At 38.0% G+C, this 27,027-nt stretch overlaps 2 protein-coding genes across 8 annotated transcripts in view; one reads left to right on the plus strand and one right to left on the minus strand.

Moving 5' to 3' along the window:
• Window positions 1-7,086, minus strand: part of USP33 (ubiquitin specific peptidase 33) — a 42,347-nt gene extending 35,261 nt beyond the window's left edge. For 5 of the 7 annotated variants that reach the window (XR_005106681.1, XR_005106683.1, XR_005106682.1 and 2 more), the window contains exons 1-2: window positions 1,185-1,280; window positions 77-130 (exon numbers count right to left, since the gene is read on the minus strand). Coding sequence is in view for 4 of the 7 variants with exons in the window: in XM_037403778.1 (XP_037259675.1) it covers window positions 77-130; window positions 1,185-1,265 (135 nt within the window). In the remaining 3 variants the exon portion in view is untranslated. Of the gene's footprint in view, window positions 1-76; window positions 131-1,184; window positions 1,323-1,854; window positions 1,933-6,934 lie in introns of those variants that run through there. The other 2 variants (XM_037403779.1, XM_037403780.1) reach the window with 2 other exon arrangements.
• A 207-nt stretch (window positions 7,087-7,293) lies between these two features.
• Window positions 7,294-27,027, plus strand: part of MIGA1 (mitoguardin 1) — a 40,764-nt gene continuing 21,030 nt past the window's right edge. The window contains exons 1-7 of the mRNA XM_037403785.1: window positions 7,294-7,548; window positions 8,421-8,591; window positions 11,346-11,523; window positions 12,046-12,182; window positions 12,445-12,571; window positions 13,067-13,203; window positions 13,970-14,093. Coding sequence (XP_037259682.1) covers window positions 8,493-8,591; window positions 11,346-11,523; window positions 12,046-12,182; window positions 12,445-12,571; window positions 13,067-13,203; window positions 13,970-14,093 — 802 coding nt within the window. The 5' untranslated portion in view covers window positions 7,294-7,548; window positions 8,421-8,492. The remainder of the gene's footprint in view (window positions 7,549-8,420; window positions 8,592-11,345; window positions 11,524-12,045; window positions 12,183-12,444; window positions 12,572-13,066; window positions 13,204-13,969; window positions 14,094-27,027) is intronic.

Below are 27,027 nucleotides of genomic sequence, written 5' to 3' on the forward strand. Positions count from 1 at the left end.
CTTAAAAAGAACACTACCAACTTTATCTACAGATTACTAGAAGACGACCCTACTACGGAACAACAGAACGACTTACCTCTAAGCATGCCCAAAGATTGGGTCCTCTGACTTTACAGTCCTGACAAGTGCCCTATTGAAGTTAAACACACAAGAAAAGCATTATTTCATTTGCTTTCACCAGCAAACCACAACTTTGAGACAAAATGAGAAAAAAATACTGTAAATATCAGTATCAGCTGAATAATTTTAAGATCAAAAAAGAAATGTGTTTATAACCAACCCAATTTTTGGTTTGCTTCACATAAGATTAGCATATTTTTCTAGTAAAACCTTGGATCTCTCTGAGTTTTCATCTTAAACCAAAAATTTTTCTTCTCAATAAAGCATAAACATTATCATATCAAATTATTATTAAAATCCTCAAAATTGGTCTTTCCTATAAATTTAACATAAAACGAATTTAAAGTGATAGAACTTGTAATAACTGCATATTCCTATTTGCAGATAGTCAACACTACCTGCAAAGGTTTACAAAAAAAAAAAAAGCAACATTACAGAAATGCTATACCCCTCAGCGGCAAATTACCTGTTAACACTTTTCAGATAGAAAGTTTAGCACAATGGACAGAAAAGGTTTGGCTTTTCATCACCTCCCAGCTGCTAAAATGGGTTACAAGATCATTCTTTGTTCCAGTTATTACTAACAGCTGGAAACCATGAGTTGGGTAGGGGCAGTTTCTCAGACTGTGGCTCCTCCACCAACAAGTGAAGTGTTATCCAAGAAAAAAATTAAGCATAGATTTCTTTGTTACAGTTTCTTCTTGAAGTCAAGTCAGTTATACTGTATCACATAAACATTCCAAATAACTAACTGCTACAGTTCAGCTTGGTGCTATGCTAACTCTTCTAACTACTATTTCCACTCAAACAGCACTTGCTTTGGAAAACCCTGCTGGGAAAGGTACTCTGATTTCAGTGTTAAGCACTGAAAGATAGTTTTTCAGTTTTATCAAGTCCTTAAGTCTTCCTGTACTTCGTGTAAACCTTACTGTTCCACTACAGAAGATTTTACCCATGTTTAACACTTATGCATCTTATAACTAATAACACACAACAACACACATAGCTGAAATAAGCGACCAGAGTTAACTACAATAGGAAGAAAGCAAACTGCTACAACTCACATGGGATTTTTGTATCAATTCCTCTTTTGTTATCTCACCAACTGATTCCAAGTGTGGGCAATTGCTGCCGGGCGATGACATTTCAGAAGCTGTATTTTCTGAGATCCTGTAGCTGGGATCTTCAAGACCAGGGAATCACTTGTCAACAGAAAAAAGAATGAGTAAAATCCAATTCCTTACAGTAAGCATCAATATCAGATATCTAATATTCAGTGTGTACATAACTTTTAAATGAATGTGGCTTTTTAAAGTACATTAGTATAAATAACTTTACAGTAAGAGAACTCAATAGCCCAAGTTAAACACAGCTGACTTCTAAAACCAAATCCTCTAACTTTTAGGGCTTAAACTAACAGAATTCTGAGTGGAGCAGAGCTGGTTTGGATCACTTATTAAACTTTCTGGCCTCTATCATGGCATTCCAACAACATAAAAATTACAGTTCTCAAGCCTACCCAGAACTGATGGTAGCTTTGACTGTACATTCTGGAAAGGGATCTTTTGCAACAGCGCTGAAGTGTGCTGAAGCTGTGAAGGTTAAAAATGCAGGAGCACATGACCTGCTTGTCAAAGGAGAAGGAAACTTTATCTTGGTTTTATTTATTTACAAAGACACATTCTAGATTCAAGAATATTATTTATCAAAAGCAAACTGAAACTTGTAACTTACATGTAGTACTGAACACTCAGCAAGTTTTTCTCTTGAGTCCTCTCTGTCCATCCACGGTCCCTGATGCAGACACAGAAACTTCTCAGAAATAGAGAATGTTAAATGCAATCACTTTGTCATTGTTATTTTGATGGTTGCAGAGAAATCTATGATGTTTTACAGAAAGAAAATTAAAAAATTAACTCAGTAATGTTCCTTTTATATGAATACTCCAACTGACTCATGCAAATAAGAACCATCCAAGAACTTTGTTCCAGTTTTGTCACTTAATTACTACTGATGCCTCAATCTATCTAAAGCTCAAGAAATCTTAAAATTTCTTTGCCCAAATATGATCTGTACAATCTAGTGTTCCTTTATCAAGATTTGCAACTAAACTTTCACCCTAACTCAGTGATGCACATTCGTTGATCTGTTTGCAGTCTTTAGCACTGTTATCAACACCTCTTTCCTCTTTGGTTTTGGCAGCTTTAGGTTTGTTCCTTCTGCTATACGACCAATCACTCCTTTGAATATTAAGTAACCTAGGGCTTTGACAGTGTGGTGGAAAACAAACCTTGCCTAGTAGGCATCTCGGAAAACCTCCCTAGTAAACTTTCAGTATGTTATCTGTGACTTGGTCTTTACTTCAATTGCGTTGCAATAAGAACTCTTTGAATCAAAAGTCATTTCAGTTCCCTTTGGTCATTAAAGGGGTTTTTAATATAAGCGTGTGTGAATGTGCATAAATAGTCTACATTATTCCTATAAACATTCCTATACAAATAATGTTATTACAGTATTACATATTATTTTTATAAGAATAATATCTAATACTTCATATAATTTGTTATATGCATACATGTATGTATCTGCATTTATATATAAATAAAATATATTTAAGTAGATAAACTATTTTTAATATATAATACACAAGATATATTTATATATCTATATAACCTGTACCTATACTCAAGTATGTGTTCTACCTTTTGGTCTTTTTGAATGTCATGTTAACAGCTGTTCAATAAATATTTAAGAACTTATCTCACAAGATTGGAAATACTACAGTAAATTCATAATTTGGGAATTTTTTTTCAAGATTAGGTCTAAATTCTCTTCCTGGACCTATGGCTTACATTTAAAAATCATTACTCTCAAATATAATCTGCAGACGGAGAAGTATTCCCTCAGTTCACTGTCTGTTTGTATGCAATACTGCTTAAAGACACTTCAAATATGAAAACGGTATTGTTTCAGATCAAACCTCCTCAACTTCAGATTCTGCTTTGATCTGTAAAGTTCCTTTTCAGAACAGAAATGGAAACAAGATGATGTATTTCATTTTGCACATTTTACAAGGTCTGTTAAAACATTAAAAATGGGCAAGTGAGTTTCAAATAAAGCCCTGTAAAGCCCTGACAACCTTAAAAAAAATCCAGTGTGACTTAATGCTGATTACACACAAATACTTTAGAACTGGTAGAATAGATTAGTAAAGCTTTAGGCTTTGGTTTTTGTTTTTTTTTTGAAAGCAGCTTGCAGCTTCCTGAATGCATTATTCCAAGTAATTCAAAGCAATGAATGAAGTGCAGACTTCACCTCATGCTACCCAACTTGTATTTATTAGCTACTTTTCAGATCTGGAACTATATAAATCCAAACCTGCAGTCCTGAACAAATCCAATCCCAGAAGTTCTGCTCATGCCAGATTCTGTTTCTTGATGGAGTCTGCATCTCTCTTCTCATAATAACCATCAGAAAGACCAAAAGCATGTTGGAAGTCACGTCCACATGGATGTGGTCCCTATTCCTATCCATATGGAGAGCACCCCCAGCGGACATCTACTTAATGTTATAGATTCTCTACATGTTATTACATGGGCAAAACTGAATGGCCTTTTTTTCACCTTTTCTTAACAAAATTCTCATACACCACCTTCCATGCTTAGCAACCGTGCTAACTCACCGTACTGCCATAACCTTGGTAGCTTAGTATACCTAGCTGCGGGAAGACACTTGTAAAGTTTTAGATTAAAGCCTAAAACTGCAAAATTAATTTCAAAACCATGATTCACCCTTCATCTTTCCCAAGTCCTAGCAAGCCCAGGGTAGCCCCTCCCTCCCTCCCTCCCTGTCCTTCCTCTATTTCACCACTTCCTACTCTATCTGAAAAGACTGCTTATATTCCTCTACTGATATATCTCATTATCACATTTGTTTTTCACAAGCTTCTGCATTGCATTGACCTCATCCAAAAGTCACTTCTTTGCATTTTCAGTAATAAAAAAAAATAAGTATCTACCTTTGTGGTTTCTCTTACGATCCATTTTATACTCCTGTTCTGAAGCCTGAGCGTATCTCCACATCCCTGGTGATATGTGATAGTTTGTAGTGGGAAAATATCTAGAACTCTCATATAAACAGCTCTACTGCATCAAATGATGGGTCCATTTAGCCCAGTATCTTGTTTCCACCACTGACCGAAAGAAGACAACTCCAGAAGAATAAAATTTCAACAAGAATATATAGCTTCCCTAAATCCTTTCAAGCTCTGGGGCTTCCTGAGCCAAAAGTTTATATATTAGAAAGACAGAGAAAGCCTCTGGAAAGGATCTGTATCAGTAATTTCAGCTTTCCTCCTGCTGCAGAACTCTAAAAAATTATTGAGATGGGAATACTTAGACAGCAATCACATGTCCCATGGCAACAAAACTATTTCTGTCACCTTGCAGGGACCCTTCAGAAGTATTCCATGGTCTCACAGCAGCCTTACAAAAATCCCAAGCTGAAAACCATGGACATACATACACAGGATACAAGAAGCACATTTGTTTCACTATGAGGTTAAGAATGAACTAAAAGTGAACTGCAACATAACTCAAGCTTTCACCCTAACTGTTTACGATCACATTCATACAATAAGCTTCTCATGTATTTGGGAGAGAACTTTGCAGTCTGTTGCTAGCTCTCCCCATTGTTTCCACTGAAAGGTTTGTTTCAGCCCACCTATTTCAATGCATCATGTTACATCATTCAACTAAGTGAACTGTTTAATGTTCAAAGGGGAAAAAAAAGCACAAAAGCTTGTAACACTTATATTGAACCTATGTATTATTCAGCAGAATTCCATGGCATTAGTCTTGTGTGGTGACTACCATGGAAGACCTATTGCACACACAGAAAGATCCCATGAGACACTAAGATAATTCAACTGATCTTGCAAATGATCTTAGGCTCATGCAGGGAGCCTAATATTTCCTAAAGAAACATAACGGATTTAAAATTCTCTCAAAGTTTTTTTGAATTAAATTCAATGCTTTGATCTGTCTAGTAACAGTAGTTAACACTTCAATAGACGTTGAAATAAACAACTACATATCTTCATCCCATTGATGTCCCTAAATACATCAGCCATTCTGTCAGATAATTTTTCAGAGTTTACTAAAGGAATGCTGGTAGAAGATTTTAAGAATAAAGGAAGTATTCTGAAGACAGCAATCACCTGAAGCAGTAATCATATCTCCATTACCAGCTGTTATTATTTTGCCTGTGCAACTCTGAGTAGCAGCATATCAAACTAGCAAGGTCTAAGTTCAGGCTTCTTACTTGCACTCATAGTTATTTTACTAGTGATGCACTGAACTACTGCATTTAACATTCATTTTTACTTTATGGCAACAAAAGTGAGAATGAGACAGGGGTGCAATTTTGTATCTGAACATTACTTACAATGGGAAAGAGCTCTAGAACTTTAGTAATTACTTGTTATATGGATATTCTTCGCACTTTAGAAAAAACCCACCTTTACTCTGACCACAAGTGACCACTGAAGCCTTAGACACATGCATTAAGGTTTTTAAGATGTATGTCATCCTATCAGTTTTTTAAAGAACTGTGTTATTCTTCAAAAACTTTACTGGACTCTTTCACAATTTATTACAGAAATTACTTCAGCATAACAATGTATGTGAATAATATTGCTACCAAACTTGAGAATAGATTTCTTGGGTCAAGAAACAGGGAGGCTAACCTTAATTGCACACCCTACGTTCCTTTATATTCTGTTAATCGGTAGGTGGTTTTGATTTTCATCTCCCATCCCTCCCTATTTCTACCTTTTTTAATCTATCAATTCTATACACAAGTGTATCCCATTTTCTTGAAAAAAAATGACAACAACTGGCGCTAACTCTGGTAAAAAACTTCTGTTTATAGTAAACCCTGGTATTTTCCCCATAAATGACAAAAGCTCGTTCAGTAAGCTTATGAAAGACACCTGGTCTCTCTCTTCAGGCACAAAGAGCTATCTGCTCAAGCAAGACACAATTTTTTTAAGTCACTTCCATTAGATTTTTTTTTTCTGTCATGATGTATTGTTTCCAAAGAGAGAGAACATAAAAAAAATGTTTGAGTTGAGGGTATAGCCTCTCACAGGTTAAACATTTTTCATTTTATATTGCTTTTCAGTGTGCAGACCATCCATTCATTCCTTCCACCACGCTAAAAACTAACTCGGAAACCCAGCAGCTGACCTTTATGTTCCTAAGAGGATTTCCCCGACTCAGGCTTTGCCTGGACGCAGGAGAAGCCTGCGGTGATTTTCCACCAGGTGCTACACCGGCCTTTTTTGCTCCATCCCCCGTACACGGCGATAAAACATATACACGCTTCAGGGAACGAACAGAGTAACTTAGAACCAAATTATTTTTAGGAATCGCGTCACATCTGCACCACCATCGCTGCGCGGCTTCAGCTGCGGCCGGTATTTGCGGGGGCCGCCCCGCGGCCGGTCCCGGCGGGCAGCAGCGCCCGCCCCGCACGGCGCCCCGCGGGCTGGGAGCGGCCGGCCCGGGCCCCGCCGCCCCGCTCGGTTGCCCTGCCCAGCCCGGCCCGGCCCAGCCCGGCCCGGAAGACAGGCCGCGCACGGCCCCCGCCCCCCGCCCAGCCCCGCGGGAGCGCGGCGCCCCGGCCCCCGGTACGGCTCCGCCGGCGGCGGCCATGCCCGTGCCAACACGCCCAGCGGGCCGAGCCGCACGGGACGGGGAGACCGGCCGCGGCCACCGCCCGCTGTCCCTCACAGGCACCGCACCCGACCCACCTTCCCCGCCGTCGGCGGAACCCCCCCCGTCACCGAAACGGCCGAGAAGATGCACCGTGCGCCGAGCCCGGAGCTAAGGCGGGCCGCGGCCAGCCCCGCGGCTTACACGGATGGCGAATGGCAGCCTCCGGGGACAGCGGCCCTGGTGGGCGGGCGGCGCTCCGCGGCCCAAGACGGAGCGGTGCAGGAGGCTGCCGCAGCGGAGCAGGCGCGCCCAGGCCGCGGCCGCAGCTCCACCGGCGCCTCCTCACGCAGACAGACGCCCACCGGCCGCAGCTGGGGCAGCACCGGTCGCGGGACGCGCCCCGCACAAAGATGGCCGCGCCGAGCCTCTCCGCGGCTCACGTGAGCGCCGCCCTGCACAAAGATGACGGCGCCAGGCTCTCTCCCTCCCTGCCCCGCCGCCCGCAGGGGAAGGCTGCCCTGCGTAAAGATGGCCGACGCGGACTCCTAACGGAGCGGGTCACTCTCACGTGACGACAGGGGCTGTCTCCTGCCGACCTCGGCCGCTTCTCGCTGGCCCGGAAGAAGCTGTGCTGCCGGTCTCCTAGCAGCGCCGGAGCGGGGAGGGAGCCGCCCGCGAGGGGCCGGCGCTGCTGCCCGGTGCTCGGCAGGTAACCCGGGGTGGCAGCCATGGGGCTGCCGGGCGGCAGGGCCCGGCCCGGGCCCAGGGAGAGGCGCGCTGCCTTTGCCTGGGGGGCTGCGGGGTGCGAGGGGCCAGCACCTTGGCTCTGTCCGTCGCCCACCCGAGGCGCCGCAGGTTTCGGGCTCTCCCGGCGGTGGTGCCGGGGCTGCCTTGCCTGGGGAGGGCTCGGCAGTGCCGGGCGGAGGTGGCCGCAGCCCGGGGCCGGGGTCGCTGCCCCTCTGAGGCCGGGCGGGCCCCGCTCCGTGGCCGGCGGCGGGGGGAGCCGGCCCGCCGGGCCCGCCCTTTGCCTTCCCCTCGCCCCGTGCCGCGCTGGCGGCCTGGATGTCACACCTCAGGGGCTTCGCCTCGTGTTTGGCACCGGGGAGTAAGGGAGCCCGTGCCTCCTCGTGGGGGGGATGACGTCAGGGTGTGGTGTTTATTATGCAGGGTGTCTGCAAAAGAACTGAAGCTCTGAACGAGATAAACTTTTCCAGGCTGCTCTCAAAGCTTTTAACTCTTAGCTGGCACCTACGTTATTCCTACAGTAGTGGTCTTAGAAACAGGGCTGTCGCAGTGTGTGGCTGAGGGGGTATGGTGGGTGGGATGCCAGCTAGTAAGAGCAAACTGAGTGCTCTGTAGATCCTGGTTGTTCATATCCACGACTCTGCACAGAGCAGGTGGGAGGAATGGGGCCTAAACTGAGCCAGCAAGGTTGCTGTCTTCTCCTTAAATGCAAGTCTTGTCTCTAGTCAGCACTGTCAATTGAACAAGTCATGTACCTGTTGTGTAAGGGATTCAGGCTTGCAGAAGAATGTCCTGGACTTCGGTGGCATAATTTAGTATGTATCCTTCATTTGACAGAGTATTCCAGAGACCATCTGTGACTGCTTTCAAGGTAGTTCCATTTAATGAGGTTATGGGAGTGAAGGAGCCATGTCAGAAGAAACTGTTACTGAAGCGCGATTTTCTCTGAAGACAGTAGCTTTACGGGTGTTTCATCTTCCCCTTTCATGGTATTATTCTCTTAACCAGGTAATGTATACATTATCTAAATATTGTCACTTCCATTATGTGTTTAGAAGTTTAATTGCAGCATTGTACTTGGTTTTCTGACCTTAATAGGGATTAACTCTGTACCAAATACCTTCATTTTTAGTTTGTTTAGAACATTGAACTTAAGTAAGTGGGGTTTTTGTCTTTTTCTGCTAATAAACGCTTAGTGCATCATCATACATCGGACTGAAGAGATTGCTTTATCTGCAATGTCTGTATGTCTTAATTTTGCAACAGCGTATTGATTCTTATTAAATCAAACATTAAAATCCTCAAGTTGTCTTTTTTTTGGCAGAATGTTATTAGGTATTTAAAATCTAAACATAGCTGTCATTGAATTTTGAGTGTGGTCTGAAATACTTTCTAGATTGCTAGTACCACTCACTGAATTTATCTGAATGATAATTCATTAATGTAAATTAAAAATCCTTGTTCTACTTTTCGAGTCACTTCTGTTTGATTAAATAAGTGGCACGTGACTAAAACGAGGCAGTGATTCTTTAAAAGCAGACTTTTTAAAACCCATTCAGGTCTTTTACTGATTTTGTTTGGTTTACTTAAGGAAAGATCATCCTCAAAAAAAACCCTTAAGGCTCTGTTAATCACAGTATTTCTTTTTACAGATTTATTTTCTTTCATTGATATTAGCAACGTGGTTAACAGCCGCTTCAATCTGAGCAAAGAGTGCATTATGGTCTTAATTTTCAGTTTGACAAAAGCTGAAAGTATGGTCAAGCTGATACTCCTTGTCTGCAGGGAATCACACAATTTGTCCCTAGAGCATCTTCACTTCAAAGGCAGGGAGGAGGAGCTGTAATTGTGTTGTAGAGATTCAGAGAGGAGAGATGTCAGTTGCCAGTAACTATGTTTGTGATAAATGATAGAGTGAAACAAGTCAGAATTACTTGAGAAAATGTTAAGACGTCAGTTGTATCCCTCAGAGAATATATTTCTTGAGGTGTGAGCCATGTGCTGATGCCACAATACACAGGAGAAGAAAAAAAAGTTTCTAGTTTGCTGTACAAAATATGGTCCAATAGATTACTTTTTTTCCCGTTCTGTGTATGCTCAATCATTGACAAGGATAACTAAAAAAGAAAAAAATGTTTATCATTAGGATTGCCAATAAGTGTCTTTACAAAATATATATTAGCGAATCCTAATAAAGCTCTGCTTTTAAACCCGATGTCTTTGATATGACTGTATTTTATTCTTATTGAATTAGGTGCTTGTAAGCAAAAGCTATGTAATTTGTCACATTTGCATTTAAATGCTTTTCAGAGTTTTATTGCATATAAAAGAATGAGGTTTTCTGAGTCTTACCTACATCTGTTTATTTTCACATTTTTTCTGTATTTGGAATACTTTAAAATTTTCACTGCAAGATCACTTTTTTTTATGTTGTAGCATGTTCATATTTTTTTTTAAATACCATGTGCAACTCCATTATGTGCAGCTATTAACTTTCCTCTACTTAGAGGTTTTCATTTCACTGTTAATTTAGTTATGATCCTGTTTGTAGGCACAGACATACAAAAAAGATAATCCACTTACAGTTCTTGGAAACTTTAGTTCTAGCATTTAATTCTGTAAGCTTCAAGGTTTTAATCTCAGTTATTTGATTATTAACTCTTCTCTGTGAAACACAGTAGCCTTATGTAAGTATGTGTTTGTGCTAGGTTTCAGGGATTTCCTTTTCCTCGCAGAGTACAGTGCTAGGTTTTCAGCCTTGGTCAAGATACAGTACCACTAAGGACAGGGTTCTCAAGTCCAAGGTGTTTGACTTGCTGATTGCAAACTCAGTAGTGCAGAGAAAGCTTTGAACGCTTCTTTAAATTAAATAAAACTCTGATGGTATTAACAAATTGCACAGCAACCAGGGACTGCCAGACTGCGGTGGTACTCTGTGTGGCCAGCTCTTTCTCGTGTGAGGAAACATGTTACAGAAACACCATGTTAGCTCCAAGGACTGCAGATCTGGTTGTCTCCCAGCAGTCTTTCTCAAGCAGCATAGATTTCACAAAGATTTTGTGAATATGGACTCTAGCTTCCAGTTAAGTGGCTCTTTTCTTCTTTGTGTATCTTGTCACTTGGAATTTCATAAACTTTGTTAATGTTTTTTAATTCCAGGTGCTGGTATATGTGGTTCTTATTTGCTAATTTAAATGTCTGTAAACTTATGACTGATCTATGTCCAAAATAAAAGGTAACAATTAAAAAAGAATGGTTTATTTAGAGAAATATCTTATAATACATGTTCTTCCCAAACTGAAATACCATGTAAATGTTAGCTTTAGGATCCTCCAGTCTTTAACAGTGCAAGAAATAGTCTTGTTGTGAAGGGTGAGTTTCTCTTCAGTGGAGGATTAATTGAAGCCCTGTCTTGTCCTGGCATTAGAAGGAAATAAACAAAAAAAGAGGTTTTAAAGTAATTTACTTAGATTCCTACCATTCATGTAGTTCTGGGTGCTGCAGTATGTCTCTCTGCAGCCACCCACTCTGTCGCACCAACCCTTTGTAAACTCTGTCACCTATTGGTCCTTGCAAATTTTGAGAAGCAGTTAGTCTGTCCTTACTCAGAGTTGGTTGTTTCTCAGGCTACGTGAGAGCAGCTTCTCTTATCACCCTCAGGCAAGCTATAGCCTAGATTGAACACGCCAAAAGGAGGGTAGGAGGAAAGGTGGGAGTTAAGAAGCATATATTTCCAGTGATGTCACACACTTTTATTTTCAGATAAAGCTTTCCCCTGGGTTAAAGAAGCTTTTCACGGTAACAGCAGTGAGTGCAATATCCGTTATTTTTCTGGCCCATCACTTTAAAAGAAGACGTGGAAAGAAGAACAAGAAAGTGCCACTATGGGAACCAAGTCATTTGGTATTAGAGTGTACCAAAGCAGCTGCATCAGAAAAAGGTACATGAAGGAGCCCCTAAGGTTGTTTTTTTTTCTGTGTTTTCTTGGAGAAGAAGAAAAGGGGTTTGAGGGGATGGGTGTGCATAACTGCTCAGTAGTAAAACAATTTTCCTTTAATACTGATTAGTTTCAAATTGTTTAAGTAGAAATTGTGTAAATTAGGAATAAAATTAGTGTCTTCTAAATAAGCTGGTCTTGTTTTCAAAGGTAACATATCAATTAAGTAAAATATTAATGGTGATGTTTGCCATTCTTGTCGACATACCTCAATATTAAGGAAAGCAGATGTGATTTTTTTATAGGATGGGAAAATAATTATGCTGAAATGCATGGTTATTGTTACAGATATTGACTGTTGTAATTTGTAGTTTCCCATGTAGAACTGTAAATATAAGAGTAATTGTTGTTTGCTTTTAAACTGGATTTTAGTGAAAAAAGTAAATGCAATTCTTGATAGATCTTGCTAATGAAAGGTACAATGTTTTGAGATGGCAGCAGCTTTAAAGTCAGTGTATTTCTTAGGTTCTAGTTGTTCCAGTAGCCGGCAAAACTTGACTCTTTCTCTGAGCTCTGCTAAGGAAAAAGGATCTCAGTCTTGTATCTATGCAAATGGAGGACTTTTCAGTAAATACTCTGGTTCAGTTCAAAGCCTGGCCTCGGTAAGTAGAACTGGTTTAAGACTTCTGAATGTCTGTTAACTTGCACTGAACATATACCTAATGGTTTCACTGAGCTGAAACAATTTTCCTAAACAAGCGCAAGAAGGCTAGAGATGCTGACAAGGCCATTGTACTTACTACATAGTGAAAACAATTTGTAGACTGATAGCTTGGATGTAATGTACTTTGGCAGGAATGTAGATTTAAGGATACTCTGTATAACAGCCCTTCAAAACTTGGGTGTGTGGGTTTTTTTTTTAAGGTTCAGAGTGCCACCTCTTGTCACAGTTGTGCTTGTGCCAATTCTAATTCCTGGGATAAAGCAGATGAAGACGATATTAAGCTTGTCAATATTCCAGTGACCACACCTGAAAATTTGTATTTGATGGGTAAGTCGTCATAAGAATATTCAGCATCTACCAACAATGAATGTGAACAATTTTTTGATTTTACTGCAAAGTGACGCTTACACAGTATTATTGTGGTGTTCTTTCACAGTGCCCTGTTGGCATATGGCTCAGAACATTTCCATAAGACAGTGAAATCTTACTTGATCTAGAGTTAGTTTTTCAAAATGAGCTTTTTCTTAATTTCTATGTATGTAGTAGTAATCCATAAAATTATTTTATAAAGTAAATAGGAAAGAATACATTGAGCACTGTTGCTTTAATAATATTGTGAACTTTCTTATCTCATTACAAAGGCAGGTATCTTTTATATTTTTTAATTTTTTTTAAGACTGGGAATTGCTGTTTTAAAAACTTACATCTCTGCTATTAGTGCGCTCAAGCTTATTAGCTACATAGTTTTCTGCAACTCTGAAATGTGAATACATATGGAAGCTGCGTATTTGATGAAGTGGAGGTATTCATGTTCTCCCCTAGGTATGGAACTTTTCGAAGAAGCGCTGCGTCGATGGGAGCAGGCACTAACTTTCCGTAACAGGCAAGTTGAAGACGAAGCAAGTTGTGGCTCCATTAAGCTGGGAGCAGGAGACGCAATTGCAGAAGAAAGTGTAGAAGTGAGTATATGCAATCTGTACTCTACTGTTGCTGCCCTGACAATGCATTGCATTTTGTTACCTGAATCTTTTCAACTTCTAATTTGATTACCAAATCTGAGAATGAATTCTAATTTCCAATTTAGTGGTATTGCACTTAAAGGACACCTAACTTTTTGTTCCTTTTGATTTTTTTTTTTTTTGGTTGGTTATTTGGAGGAGGATGGGAAGAGGAAATTGGCGTTACTTATTTTTTGGCAATTGCTGTTGCATCAGTGTTTCCTTCTGTGTGATGTTATCAAGCTACCAAGCATACTGGTTCTCTGCACAAAATACCTTGGGTCATCTCTTTCTTTTACAACTATGTGAGAGGATATCTGCTTAGCAAAGATAAACATTTGAGCAAGATGATAAATTTCTGAATATTCACAAATAATGTGCTTGAACTTTATTTGTATTCCTTTGTTTTTATGAACTAAAAGCTAAAAATATTTTTAAATAAACATACACCTGTGTAGCTTTCATTATTTCTAGTGTAGTAAACATACATACAATTTTAAAGCATTTAAAAATTAGATTTCATTTTTATTACACTAAATATATGTACGTTTAGAAAAGTGTGTGTATTCTGGATGTTGAAGTAGTCATCTGACAGTGTACTTGTACAGTTTGTAGGAAATTAATGTGGCACAATTTGTTCTTTGAAAGCTTAATGTTCTTAGATTTTATAAAGGAATCTTACAAATTTAAACAAATGGAAAATCTTCTAATGTCTGTCTTCTTGCAGGATATCATTAGTGCTGAATTCATTCATAAGCTTGAATCTCTTCTTCAAAGAGCTTATCGTCTTCAGGAGGAGTTTGAAGCTACCCTTGGGGCCTCTGATCCTGGTTCTCTAGCTAATGATATTGGTGAGTACTCCTGTTCTACATTTTTATTGCTTGTAATAATGCCTCGGGGATGGGTGGGGATGGTGAAATATCCACTAAGCAGAATTATATTTATCAGTAAATAAGCAGAAAAAAGTTCATGTTCTTTACATTATTGGGTAATGCTTGATATAACCCTTATATTTTAGATAAGCATGGACTGAGAGGAAATGTTCTTCTTTGTGGCTTGTCAGTATACTTGAGAATTTTCATAATATTTCTTAAGTCTCTAAAGTTTATGTTGCTTTGGTTATTTAGATATTTATGCCATAAGAATATAGACACTTTATACCATGGGTATATTAGAGAGTTTCAAAAGTCTTTTGAACTGTCAAACTGTGTATGCATGTACTTTTTCTTTGGTTTGTTATGATTTTTTACAAAAAAAACCAAAACAAAATCAGAAAGATTTAGTCTGAAACAGATACCCGTTACCAAAGCTCTTATCTGGGGTGATTGAAATTTATCACAGTTATGAGTGACTAAACCCAGGATGTTAAAATGGCATATATGAGTAGTTGCTGCCAGGCATGCTGATTAAGTACAGGTAGTTTGATTATTTTTATTTAAAGAATTGGTTTAAGATGTTCTTAAACTATTACACTCTTTCATAATTCAAGATCAAGCTTCTGATCTCAACTGTCAGGCTCTAAAGGCAGAACATGTTCTGGGATTCGTTTTAGTCAGTAATCTTGTTTGTTAGGCTTCAGCTTGACTGGCACGAGGTGGCAGTACTCTCATCTCTTAGCCTTCATATTCTCCTGCAACTACTAAATACAGCTCTGAGTAAGGTGGGAATTATATTTAGGTCAGAGTTGGCTTTCTGACATATCTCATACACCTGTTAATGTAATTCTTAAAGCAGAAAAGCGTTTGATGGTTCATTTTGATGTCTGAAGCCATAAGCCCTAAATAAAATTGTTGCATTGTATATAAATTATTGAATTAGGGTTTTTATAATTTCTGTCTTTAGGCAAAATTAATAAAATGGTGTTCAAAGAACTCAATGTAATGTTTATTGTGTTTAGTTATTTTTTTGCTTGGTTACCCTGGACGTATTTTAAATTGGTATTTTGTTTTTCTTAGATGTGATAACCAGATTCTTGTTTACCAAGAATGTTCTGGGAATTTAATTTCTTTCAGATGTTTTTTGTAGGAGTCATCTGTGATCTCTTGAGTAGATGTCTGTTACTTTATTATGAATTTTATTTGTGCTGGCCCAGATGAGTGAGGAAAACAAGTAGTGAAATGGTTTAGTGAGTAGTGTTTTCACTGTTCAGGATATGGAGCTTTTTCATCATTACCTTGAATTTGTGGCTTGAACAGCAAGTAATATATTAAAGAATGCTTCACTTTTGCAGAATGTTTTAGAACAAAAACAGGAGAGCATCATCTGGTACCAAGCACTGTGGTGCTTGGAAGATTTAATACAGAGGATGTTTTCGTTCAATATTTGATATAAAACCATTTCACCACTCAAAATCTCTCGGATAATTTACTTTCCTGTAGGATATGACACTGGGTGTAGTGTATGAAAGTTTGAAGTAGGATGTTGTTGAGAGCTTTTTGGTAACTTTCCTGGGAGAGACAGAAAAGTATGTTTGAGATAATTCTAGAGGGTGTCTTACAGATTCACACACACCGTCTTTTTTTTTTTTTTCCTTTGTTTTTGTATTTGGTAATCTAGTAAAATAAAATGAAAGCTGCTGTCAACAGACTTTCCTTTACTACCCCAAAATGTACGTGTAATGCTTACTTTGTTTCATTTCTGCTCAAAGCTTTGTATTACTCTTTTAGGAAGTATGCTATTATAAACATTGATCACTTTTTCCCTGTTTTTGTGTGTGCATGTGTACACACATGAGCATGTATTACAAGTGTCAAAGGAATAAGCAAGTCCAAGAAAATTATGAAATCCTGATGGCCAAAAGAAATATCGTACAGCATTCTTTAGACTGCTAAGAACAAGAATAATATCCTACTGCAAAATGCAAATGACAGTTCTGAACAAAAACAGAAGTAAAGGTACCTCTGCTCTGCAGGAATGTGTATTTGTGGCGAAAAAAGCAGCATCTGTTAAATCAGAATCAGTAGTCCTGGATGATTTATACCCAAAACTTCTTAAAGAAGCTGGATAAAGAAAGCACCCTAATCCATCATTTACTATTCACTAATCTTGGAAAGTAGAAAATGTTCCAAACGATTGGGAAATTGCCAATTTACTTCTAAATCTTAAAAAACAACCAACTAACCCCAAAACTCCGACACCCAGAGTTCTAATTTGTATTTGTTACCACAGACAACATAATAAAAGCTGTAATTAGTGCCAGTTCGTAACTATAGCATAGATGATAATTAGCTCACTGACGTGAACATTTGTTTAGACTTCTGTCCAGTATTGAGGGAAAAGTTTGCTTTCTAGGGAAGATGTTTGGTCAAACGCTGTAATTTAGCAGCTATGTAGTTGATGATAAAATAATTTGTAGAGCTGTTTAAATACTTACAATCTAACAAATTACATTTGCATCCAGGCAAGTATGGATCGTACATATAGACCAGAGGCTTTAGAAGAAAAATAAGAAAGAAACACTCTTGGAATGCATTAAGAAAATTTTGCATCATAGTCAGTGTAAGCTCTCAGCACAGTGCTGTAGGAAAAAAAATTGCTATTCTTCAGCTATGTGAAAAAGACAGTGTCAGCATAGAAGCAGAGGTGAGATCTTGATTTTGTATGGTTTTACAATACTTTGTCCAGTTCTGTTGTTCATATTTCAGAAGATAGGGAAATACTAGACAGCACAAAACATGCCATAAAAATGATCCATGTTTTGGAAAAATAAGCTAACGTGTGGTTTAAGTTGTGTATGCCCAGCTTCTTATTGAAGAAAATACTGAGAGGTGGCTTTACTTGTTCTGAATAGCTACTTACACATAGAAAAGGTATGTGGTGCTGGGGGATTTGTAGACCTTGTTGTCAAAGTCGTAAGATCCAGTTTCTGGTTCAAGTGAACCAAGTTTCTGAAGTTGCCTCTGAAGTGTGTTGAGGGTATTTCAGTGTTTTGGACAAAGATTATATATATATATATGTGTGTATATATATATATAAAAGAATGTTATTTTGAAGGATGCTTTTATTCCTCTTTGAGAGAAAGAGATGGATTTGGGGGTAAATGGTCATGGCAGTCTTTCTGTCATTTAAGTGTTTCCCCTTGCTACTGCTGTTTTTTTCCTTCTTTCATGGGCCTTGGAGCAAACAAGAAAAAGCCTTTGTGTCTTTAGTAGGTTCATAACACTGGGAGCTTATTGTTAGAATGCTTATAACCAGCTCTTATCCTTCAGGGTTTCAACTGTTGACCCACAACAGTAATCAGAAAATGTTTTGCTGATACATGTGATGGTTAGCTACAGTTTGTGGATTTTTCTTCCCTTTTCTCCATCTGAAGCACTTGTGATTAGCCACAGCTGGAGACAGGGCTCTGGCAGTTAAGACAAGTGCTATCAAGTGTTATCAAAAGGATTGGTTCATAAATGTCTGACTAGCACTTCTTATTCAGAAACCCTGGGTTATAATCCGCTCCAAATTTGGTCAGGAAGGAAACTTACAAAGGTAAAATTTTCCATCAGTTTTTGGTTTTCAGCTTTCTCTGTAAAAACTTCTGTCAAACGTCTGGGGCTACTGTGAAACCACTCTCTCCCCTACTTGTCTGCTAGTCACAGATGTTGCACCTTCCCCATAGCTTTAAATGTTGTTCTTCCCAGATCATCATTTCCCTCTACCTAATCAAATTAAGAAATTACTGCTGCCATTGATACCACAGCCTTGATTTTTCATTTTGTGATCTCACTTACTAGTTGAAGTTGGTTGGCAGGATAAATAATTTGCAAACCAGGTTTGAGAAACAGCCTTCTGGAGGAGACTGTGGTAACATAGCGCGTTGGAGAGTCAGCAGTGAGTGATCTGGGACCCTGCTGGAATGCAATAGCTTGTTGCTCCAAGTGTCTTTCATGACACTTTCATGAGGTGGCCTGAGGTGCTTTGTTCCTCTCTACTATGACAGGTAAAAGGTGACTTGTCAGAGCAAGCAATCATCACTTGAAGTGATTGTTTGCTGTAGTCTAGATGGCTTTTGATTTTTGTGTAAATGAGCCCCTCCTAATGCTTCTTTTTTTTTTTCCTAGTTATATGTAAATTAAATATTTTCTCTTCCAGATGTATCTAAATATTCAACTTTTAACAATGCAGCAGGTATAAATAAATAACTTTTCTCCCTGTGGGTAGAATTCTATTAATAGTAATAATAAAAATAATAACTTTAAACTCTGTGAACTATTGTTAAGTGATAAACAATGAATACAGCCCTGGAAAAGACATGCATATTAAACAGATGAAATAATGGAATGCAATTATGTTTGTTGTTGCATTCTCCACTGGACTTTCAGAATTATCATATAAACCACAAGGTAAAATAGGATTTCTGTAGCAGAAATATTTCTGGACATGAAACTAAACCGAATATGTAGGGCTAAACTGCTGCTGGTTTTATGCTGATGCTCTTAGGACTGTGAAGCAACATGGGGAGCCTAGAAACAGGCTTTCCTGAGGCAGGTATAAACCCCACTGAATCAGGAAGGAGGCAGCTGGCAGAAAACTGTGAAAGAAAACATTCATCTTTTTATTTCTGAGTGGCGAATGTGATAGAGTAGAGGGTTAAAAGCTTCCAATACTTTTACTGTGTCCTTGAAGAAAGTTCTTTCTTTTTTTCCGCCTGCCTTTTTTTTTTTTTTTTTTTTTTCTTTTTAGATCTTTTCTAGCAGACTGAAATGTTAGTAGAGCTAGCTTGGGAGGAATGCAAAGAGTTAGGAGAGAAACAATAGCTTTACTTACAAGCAGAATTGCAGGTCAGAGGGGAAAATTCTCAAATTGTAGGGCTCCTTGTCAGTACTGAATTCCTAATAGTTCATATTATTATTTTGATTTCTGCTGAAAAAAGGAATGCTGGCACACAAACTAATGGTGACTTGTGTACACTGGCCCTTAAAGTTTTTTATAATAATATTAAAATCTATATTACATTTTCAATTTAAAAATATTTACATTTTATTTTGTATTAATTATACAATTTAAAATAAGTGAATTGTTTGAACTACTGCAGTAGGTAGGTCTGTGCTGTTGGATGGTTTTGTTGGAAGGTTTGTCTGTTTCTTTTTTTAATTTTCTTCTCACACTCAAAGATATGCCTGGCATTTTGGAGAGAATAAGCACAGCCTTTAACCTAGTGGCAAAACTCTTCAGGGACCTTATTTACATATCTGAAACCTTTTCTCCAACTGCTCTTAAAACAAAACAAAAATCTTTGCATGATCAATGAAGCTGTTGAAAGCTCACGTTTATCCATTTTATTAACACAGGCCTCTATAATGTTTTACTGTCCATGAATTAATATCTAGGGCCTGTATTTTCCTTCCTGCCTCTGAAATGTTAATGGAAAAAATTTAGTTTGGAAGTATTATGTTTTATTTGGTTGTGCAGAAGAAATGTTTCTGTTTATAATTCTAAGGCTCTACTGAGGAGGTGAGCAATTTGTAGCAATTCACTTGGGTTTGTTCTAGTAGTACGTACTATAAAATAATTTCAAAGTAGCATATTTTTTATGATAACCTGAAAACTCTTGCTTGCTTTGTGTTCCTTGAAGATAAATTTACATTAAATTTCTTCATTTCTTGGAGAAGGACAAAACATTTTTCTAGTGGCTGAAAAGAACTGAAATCAAAACAAAGGAAAACAATAGCTTTTTCTTTTTTAAGTGTGAAAGGATATTCATCCCAAGAAATGCTTTTATAAAGGAAAGAAAACAATATTACTAAGTCTGAGGAAAAGCCCAGAAAAGTTATTCCAATCCTATTAAAAAATGCATATTTTGAACACAATTTAGCTATTACAGTTTGTGGAAGTTCAGAAACTGCTGAAGTTTACTGCATTTTACTGTGAGGTCTCTTGTATTGCAACTTATTGCTGTAACTCCATGTTTCTGATTCACAATAGATTTTCAAAGGGCAGGTGTTTGAATTGTAGTATTTCTTCTGCTCTCAATAAAATTTAAGGCTTTCCTTTAAAGGTATATTTGTCCAATATTAATAACATTTTCTAAATGGTTTCAGCAAAATTCTTTATCAAAAAGCACCTAAGCACATTGTTGAATAGTAAAGAATGGTAGTTTAAAAGTTCAATTTACAACTGTAAACAAAAATATTTCTGCAAACGTTTCTATGAAAAGATTATAATGCTTGGCTTTCTCAGCAATACTCTTAATTTTGGCAGTACTATACTAAAAACGCAAAATAGCTTTGCATGGACCTGCAGTGATATTGCTGGTACTGGAAAAGATCAGTGTTTGATGATCTGTATCTTTGTTGGTATTTGATAACCTGGAGTGTATGTTTGCGTTTATCTTAAAAGCTGAAGTTTAGATGCCATTTCATTGCACAGTGAAACAGATTAGTTGAAGTCTTTTCAGCAGTGGCTCAAACTAATCTGTTTTACTGTACACTGAACCAGCATTGGAGAGCTCAAGGTCACTTACTGTATGTTAGCTTGGAGGGTGATAAGGGTAGAAATTTCTGAAAACGCTTCCAATAAGACCAGAAAGAGAGTCAGTTTCTGATTTCTGACTACCCTTGTTACCATCTGCCCAACAGCTTTGCTCTTATGTGCAACTGTGTAGGCTATTTATACACCTTGTTGCTTTTCCTTAAATGGCATCCCTGAAACCTGTCTTCTTTCTGTCCACACCAAAACTCCTGTTAAAGCCTTTGTCTTTCTCACTTCTTGGCTCCTGGTGTGTTCTCTTGTCTTGCCTTGTCCATTTAAAACGTGCTTCTCTCACAGGGACTTAACTTGTTTATAAAACTTACCTTTGCTCATTTTTCTGACCAGATTATTGCTCTCCCTTGAGCTCTCTCTCTTTCAGGAGCATCTCTTCAAATGAAATACAATCTATTTCTCCTTTTAACGCTAAAGGCTGCTCATAATTGAGCCACAACCCATCTACCTGATCTAATTTCCCCAAGTTTGTTCAGTTAGCTGTTACGGTGCTTCCCTCCTCAGCCCTCCTAACACAAAGTCCACCTCTCTCTCAGCTGTTTCTGCTCATCCCTTACAACATGTGAGCAACTGCAATAGTCTCCTCCCCCAGATCTCTCCTTACCGCGATCTTCTTGGTTCCACATAGTTACCTGGGCACGCTCTAACTACCATTCTCAGTCTTTTTCGTTCTTCTCTATCCATCAATTTTAAATCCCTGAGAAAAAGGGGGGAATATAATGAAGCTGCCTCTGTTCCTTACAGGAGTAAGGAACGTTTGTACAGCAATTTATGCTAGTTAGTGCCCCATGATACTACTCAACTAGGACTAGTTAACTCATGCTGTATTATCTGCGTGTTTATCACTTACCCCACGACAGCAAGCACATATGACTAACACTACTTTAAAGGCATATATTTGAGTGTTCCTTTTACATCTTTTTTTCTTGGTTGTTTTAGTGCTTAGTCGATAGTTTCTCCATTTAAAAAAAAAAAAACAAACTTTGAAAAAAAAATCACATTTTACCTTCTTTTTGTGTAAAGAAAAGTGATTCTTTTCCCCACACATCAGGCTTGATTTAATAACCACTTGCCTTCATTTGGAACACTTTCCAGAAGTGATGTATGGAATAAGTGGAAACAGCCTTCCAAAGGCAAGAAGTTGCTTTCTTTGCTTCCCCCCACCCCTTGCATGTTCTTGTGTATATTTTAACAAGTTATAGTTTACAAATTCTTTTTCTTACTAAAAAGGATGTATATATACTTAACTTCTATGTATTTATATACATTGTAAGTATAAACATTCCAAAGGTCAGAAATATACCAGACAGATGGCAAGTAGTGAGGGTGGGATAAGTGTTTATTTTTCTGGCTGGAGTAGCACAGTGTGAGGTTATATAAACTGATGATCAAGAACATGCTTTGGCCCACAGGGCTAATTCCTGTTTTAGAACTTGTATTAAAACAATTTTTTCTTGCAATAAAGTCTATTTTTAAGAGAGGCTTGTCTGAAACATTCTTGGGTAATGTGGAGGAAGGAGAGCCAGAATGGGATGGGGGAGATACAGACAGTGATAGTTTAGAGTTTGAAAAGACTTCAAAGGTCACCAGCTCTCTTTAGCTTGGTAGCTTAATCTTGAAATTGCAGAAACAACATCTTAAGCTTTTACAATCGCTTTTTGAGCACAATATCTGAAGGGAATACTGACAGAATCATACAAAATCGGCAAATGTCACTTTCTGCGCGAAGTTCCTTTATTCATTCATTCAGTTAGGACTAAGCTAGATAAACTTCTGCCTGCAATTTATTGTCAAGGGCTTAAAATGAACACATTGTGTCTGTGTGGACACATGCAAAAGTAACTTCTCTTAACTGATGTGTTTACTCTCTTTAAATCTTGCTGCCATTTAAGTCAAAGGCTCTGACCCATCAGCCTGGCAGAAATGGTTGTAGCATATCCACATAGCACAGTCTTCAGCAATTGCTGTTTACTGGGCTTGGTTTTTAGCCCTAGCTATAAATACATACACATCTATTTACCACACATAGAGTTTGTGAGGGTTTTTTTTAATTGTTTACTCTATAGCTAGGAGGCTCAAGTAGCTTTGGTAAGCATTTATTTCCTAAAGGCCTTTTTGTATCTTGTAATTTTCCTAAACTTGTTTCAGCTTGAAATCTGCTTCTATGGCCAGTTATAGCAAAAGGCTCTGTGAACAATAGTAACAGAGGGAGAAAATTTATTATTTCTGTGTCAAATCATGCATGTATTTATGCAGTTAATTACCGAAATTGTAACAAAAACTTAACTGGGTTTGAGGATGTTTTATTTCCCTTTTGATGACTCAAACTAAACCTTTTTTAATAAATTACTGTCAATTTTCTGATTTTGTGGTATATCTGATCTGCACGCTATGTCTCATCTTGCCTAATAAACCTGTTTGTTGCGAAGTGCTGTAGTGTAGCTGATGAAAGAGCATATGTCGATCACATCATTCTTTATTTTCTCTTACTGCTATTTAAAGCTGCCCTTGTTCTACATGCAACTATGCTGCAAGTATTTAAAGGTAAACATATTTCCAGGTAGCATAAATTATGTATGTTATTCTTCAAACTTTGCTTTATTTTACTTTGTCACAGATAATTAATATGTTGACTAGATAGCAGCTTTAACTATCTGTTAGAGTAGCTGCTAATCAGTGTCAAGCTACCTTCCAGAGTCAGGTTGCACTAATCATTACTTACATTATAATTCATATAATATGTTGTTACTAATGCATTTAGCAACCTTATATGTTATTAATTTGTTTTTTAATTTGTTTGGAATCTGGTGTTACTGAGTAAACTAAAGGTCCGGAGGAAGAACTCTTCATTCAGTACAACTTTTTAAGGACTCTTATCTCATTCTTTCCTACTCGCTGGGGCAAGTGGAATGCAAGCAGGCCCCAATCAGTAGGGCACTTAAGATATTCTTTAAGTCTTATTGTTTAAAGTTAAATGTGTGTCTTGCTAATTTAAGTTCCTAAACCGTGGTCTGTGTGCAGCTGGGTTTGCAGAAGCCACGTTCATGAGCAGTTTCACTGGAGGCTGCAGAATTCTGTAAAACGGTTCTGCCCTGAAATTCAAATGAAGATTAGGATTATTATGCTGCCTCTGAAGAGTTTGACTGTGTCATATATGCTAGTCTCCATTCTCAGTACAGAATCCAAATGTTAGTCTGAATCAAATATTTATGTATATATTTGTATCTTTTAATGTTTATTGCACTGAGGGTCATTAGTTACACTGTTGGTTTTGTCTTTCTGTTAATTTTGGGGATAGAATGGTATTGATCTTTCTTTTCTGAGTCTGTCTTCATACATGTAAGTGGAATTGCCAACTGCTACACAGTGTGTTTTTCTTTTAATGGAAGAACAAATGAATACGTGGGTTCCTTTTGTCAGTCTGTCTCACCTTGAAATCTTGACATCCCTGAAGCATAATGTGCTGGCAAAAGAAAACCTTTCCAGCAATCTTGTGTTTAAAGCCTCACTTTGAAGAGAACATGTTGGATGGTCCCATACCCTTGTGCTGTGTCCAGCAAAATAGTCTCTGTGCTAGCATACTAAACTGTTTACTGTTTCCTTTTTTTATACAGCAAGTTTGGAAACTTTGTAAAGCAACAAGTTTCAGGAGCTGAGCAACAGTTTGTTCTTTGTTATTCTTGTCCTTTCTTATCACTGTGCTTCCTACTTTCTTCTATGAAGGGTGCGTGGTGGGAAAGCCAAGGTGGCAATGAACTGCCTTAGAAAGGAGCAAGGGATACTGTTAGTAATGCACTCTTGTAAATGTCTTGCTTTAAGTACTTACTGATTTCAATAGATTTACACAGCTGTAGTAGAAGTGAGACCAAAGGGACAAATTCACTTACTTTTGAGACTTCTCTTTCAAATCTGGTGAGAAGATTTTTTTTTTTTTACCCAAGCTGCTTATAGAGGCCTGTAGCATAGGGAAAGTATTAAAGGAGCTAGTTCTAGATAATATGTAAACCTCCAAGTTAACCTCGTACTCTCTTCTCTTGTAAACATGACATTGCATTTTGAATCTGCTCTGCATCACAATGAGTTAATGTAGTATCACACTGAATGTGCTTGAACAGACCATTCCATTGCCACTAGAAAATGTCTGTACAAAAATAGCAGTAGGTTGCGCTTGTTTTTAGGATGTGAAGAACTAAGGAAGTGAAGAACTAAGAAAAGGCAGTGACGTTCAAATCTGATGACTAAGGTATCTGGCAGTCTTCACAGTGCTGTGCTGTAAATCCCTGGTGGACAGCCTAAGTTTTAAAATAAGCAGCACTGGAATTCAAACTAGACTTTGTTGTGAACAAAATAGATGTGGTGATTTCTGAACTACGGGAGTACCCCTATGAAGAGGAAACTGTCAATTTTGTGTTGCACATCCATCTAAATAGACTCCGTCCAGATTAGATGGCTGAGCAAACTTGATTGCCAGATCCTCTCTCTTAAATCAAATACAAGCACAGAGACTGTTACCTCAACTGTTAGACTTGAAAACAGGAGGGTGGTCAGAAATGAAATTGTTCTGTAAAGGACAGGGATTTAAACCTTAAAATGAGGGAAGATCCCCTAATTTTTAGCTTCAGGGTAAAGAAAAGAAGTTGCAGAAAATTGTAACCCTCTATAAATGTAGGATCTTATGTGCAGTTACAAATAACAAAAGAAACAAAAAGCTGCATGATAGGGAGAGACCTAACGGTGACATCTAGTTTACACAGGATACCCATCTCAAATCTGTTTCGGGATACGTTGATGTCAAGCAGAGAGTCAGAGCAGTAAACCAGAGAAGTGAACACATGCGTACATTTATTTTGTGTTTACTAAGCTGATTTCTCAGCTGTCAACACATATGATGTGTTATTTCAGGCTATAAAATATGCATTTATTTTCTTAAAATTCAGATTTTGGCAATCTAGGATGACTTGTGCTTACTCTGCCTCTTCCTTGGGGTTTGAATTGCAGAGTTCCTCATGGTGAGGTCTTTCTATTTTGAGGTTTTCGTTTTACGATAAAGCATGCCATGATGATTCAGGGACAGCTTTCACAGGTCACATTCTCTATAACAAAATTGTATTTCTAGCCTTTTAATAATTTCTTTGCTTAAAAAAATTTGCAACTATCAGAAAATATTCCAATTCAGTTATCAAAATTTTGGAAGAGTTGTTTAGCAGACTTAAATCTTGAAAGAATTATTTGATATCCATATTGATATCCAGAATGTCAAAGCTATATCATAGTTCCTAATACTCTTGGATTATTTAATGTACCTTTGTCTGTGGATTACAGGAAATAAATTGTGCTTAAATTCCTTTGTTAGGCATATCTGATTTTTTTCTTGGAGAGATGAAAATGAAGTATTTTGTGCTGTCTCTACCTTTGCTAGATGAAAGCATTCAAAATGCTTGATTTCACTATTTAAGAATATAAGAGCAGTAATCATGTTGTATTATTTTATGCATCATTAAACTTGTGGTGCGGAGCAGCTAATACAACTTTATGGACAAAGTCAGTATCCTGAAGGTCTGAAAATAACCAAATTATTATAAACATCCCAGAAATTGCTGCTATTTCTTTCTGAAGTATGTGGAAAATCTCTTGAAGATTAGAAGGTTATTTTAGGCAAGTTGCATCTTTCCCCAGATGACAAATATTGCAAATCACTACATCTTGGTTTTTAGGTGCATTTTATTGCTTATATATGTAAACTTAATGGATTGTACTATTCAATTTTTATATACGTTCTCTGCTTATTTATATATAAGCATAAAGAATCTATTACTGTCATCTGTACACATGCTTTTAATTCGGCTTTTAATCAGCTGGACTCCTTTTATCTTAAGAATAACATCAAAGTAATAAATGCAGAACACAGTGTGAGTGAAGAACGTCTTGTGTTTTGCATAATGATAATTAGGTAAGCATCCAGTGCCTTGGAAAATGGGCCTTCTTTATACCTATGTGAGAGTATTCTAGTGGAAGGCTTTTATGTGGACCTTGAAGATTATAGCTGTACTTGGAAACAATTATGAGAGTTCTGTTGAGTCAACTTTTGCTGGGGAAGTAAGACTTGGCCTTATATTTGCGCAAAACCAGAAAATTATTCTCTGCATGAAAACTACTAGGTATTTTTAAAGGACATAATTGGAAGGCTCAGCAGTTAGCTCAACCACAGCTTACCTTCAAAAGTTTTGTGAATACCAGGAGGAAGGTGAAATTGCAAAGACTAAGCCCTTGGTGCTGTCTTATACTCAGTTTCCCCCCGTTATTCCTTTACATTAG

Source organism: Falco rusticolus, chromosome 11 (assembly GCF_015220075.1).
Source record: "Falco rusticolus isolate bFalRus1 chromosome 11, bFalRus1.pri, whole genome shotgun sequence".
NCBI lineage: Eukaryota > Metazoa > Chordata > Aves > Falconiformes > Falconidae > Falco > Falco rusticolus.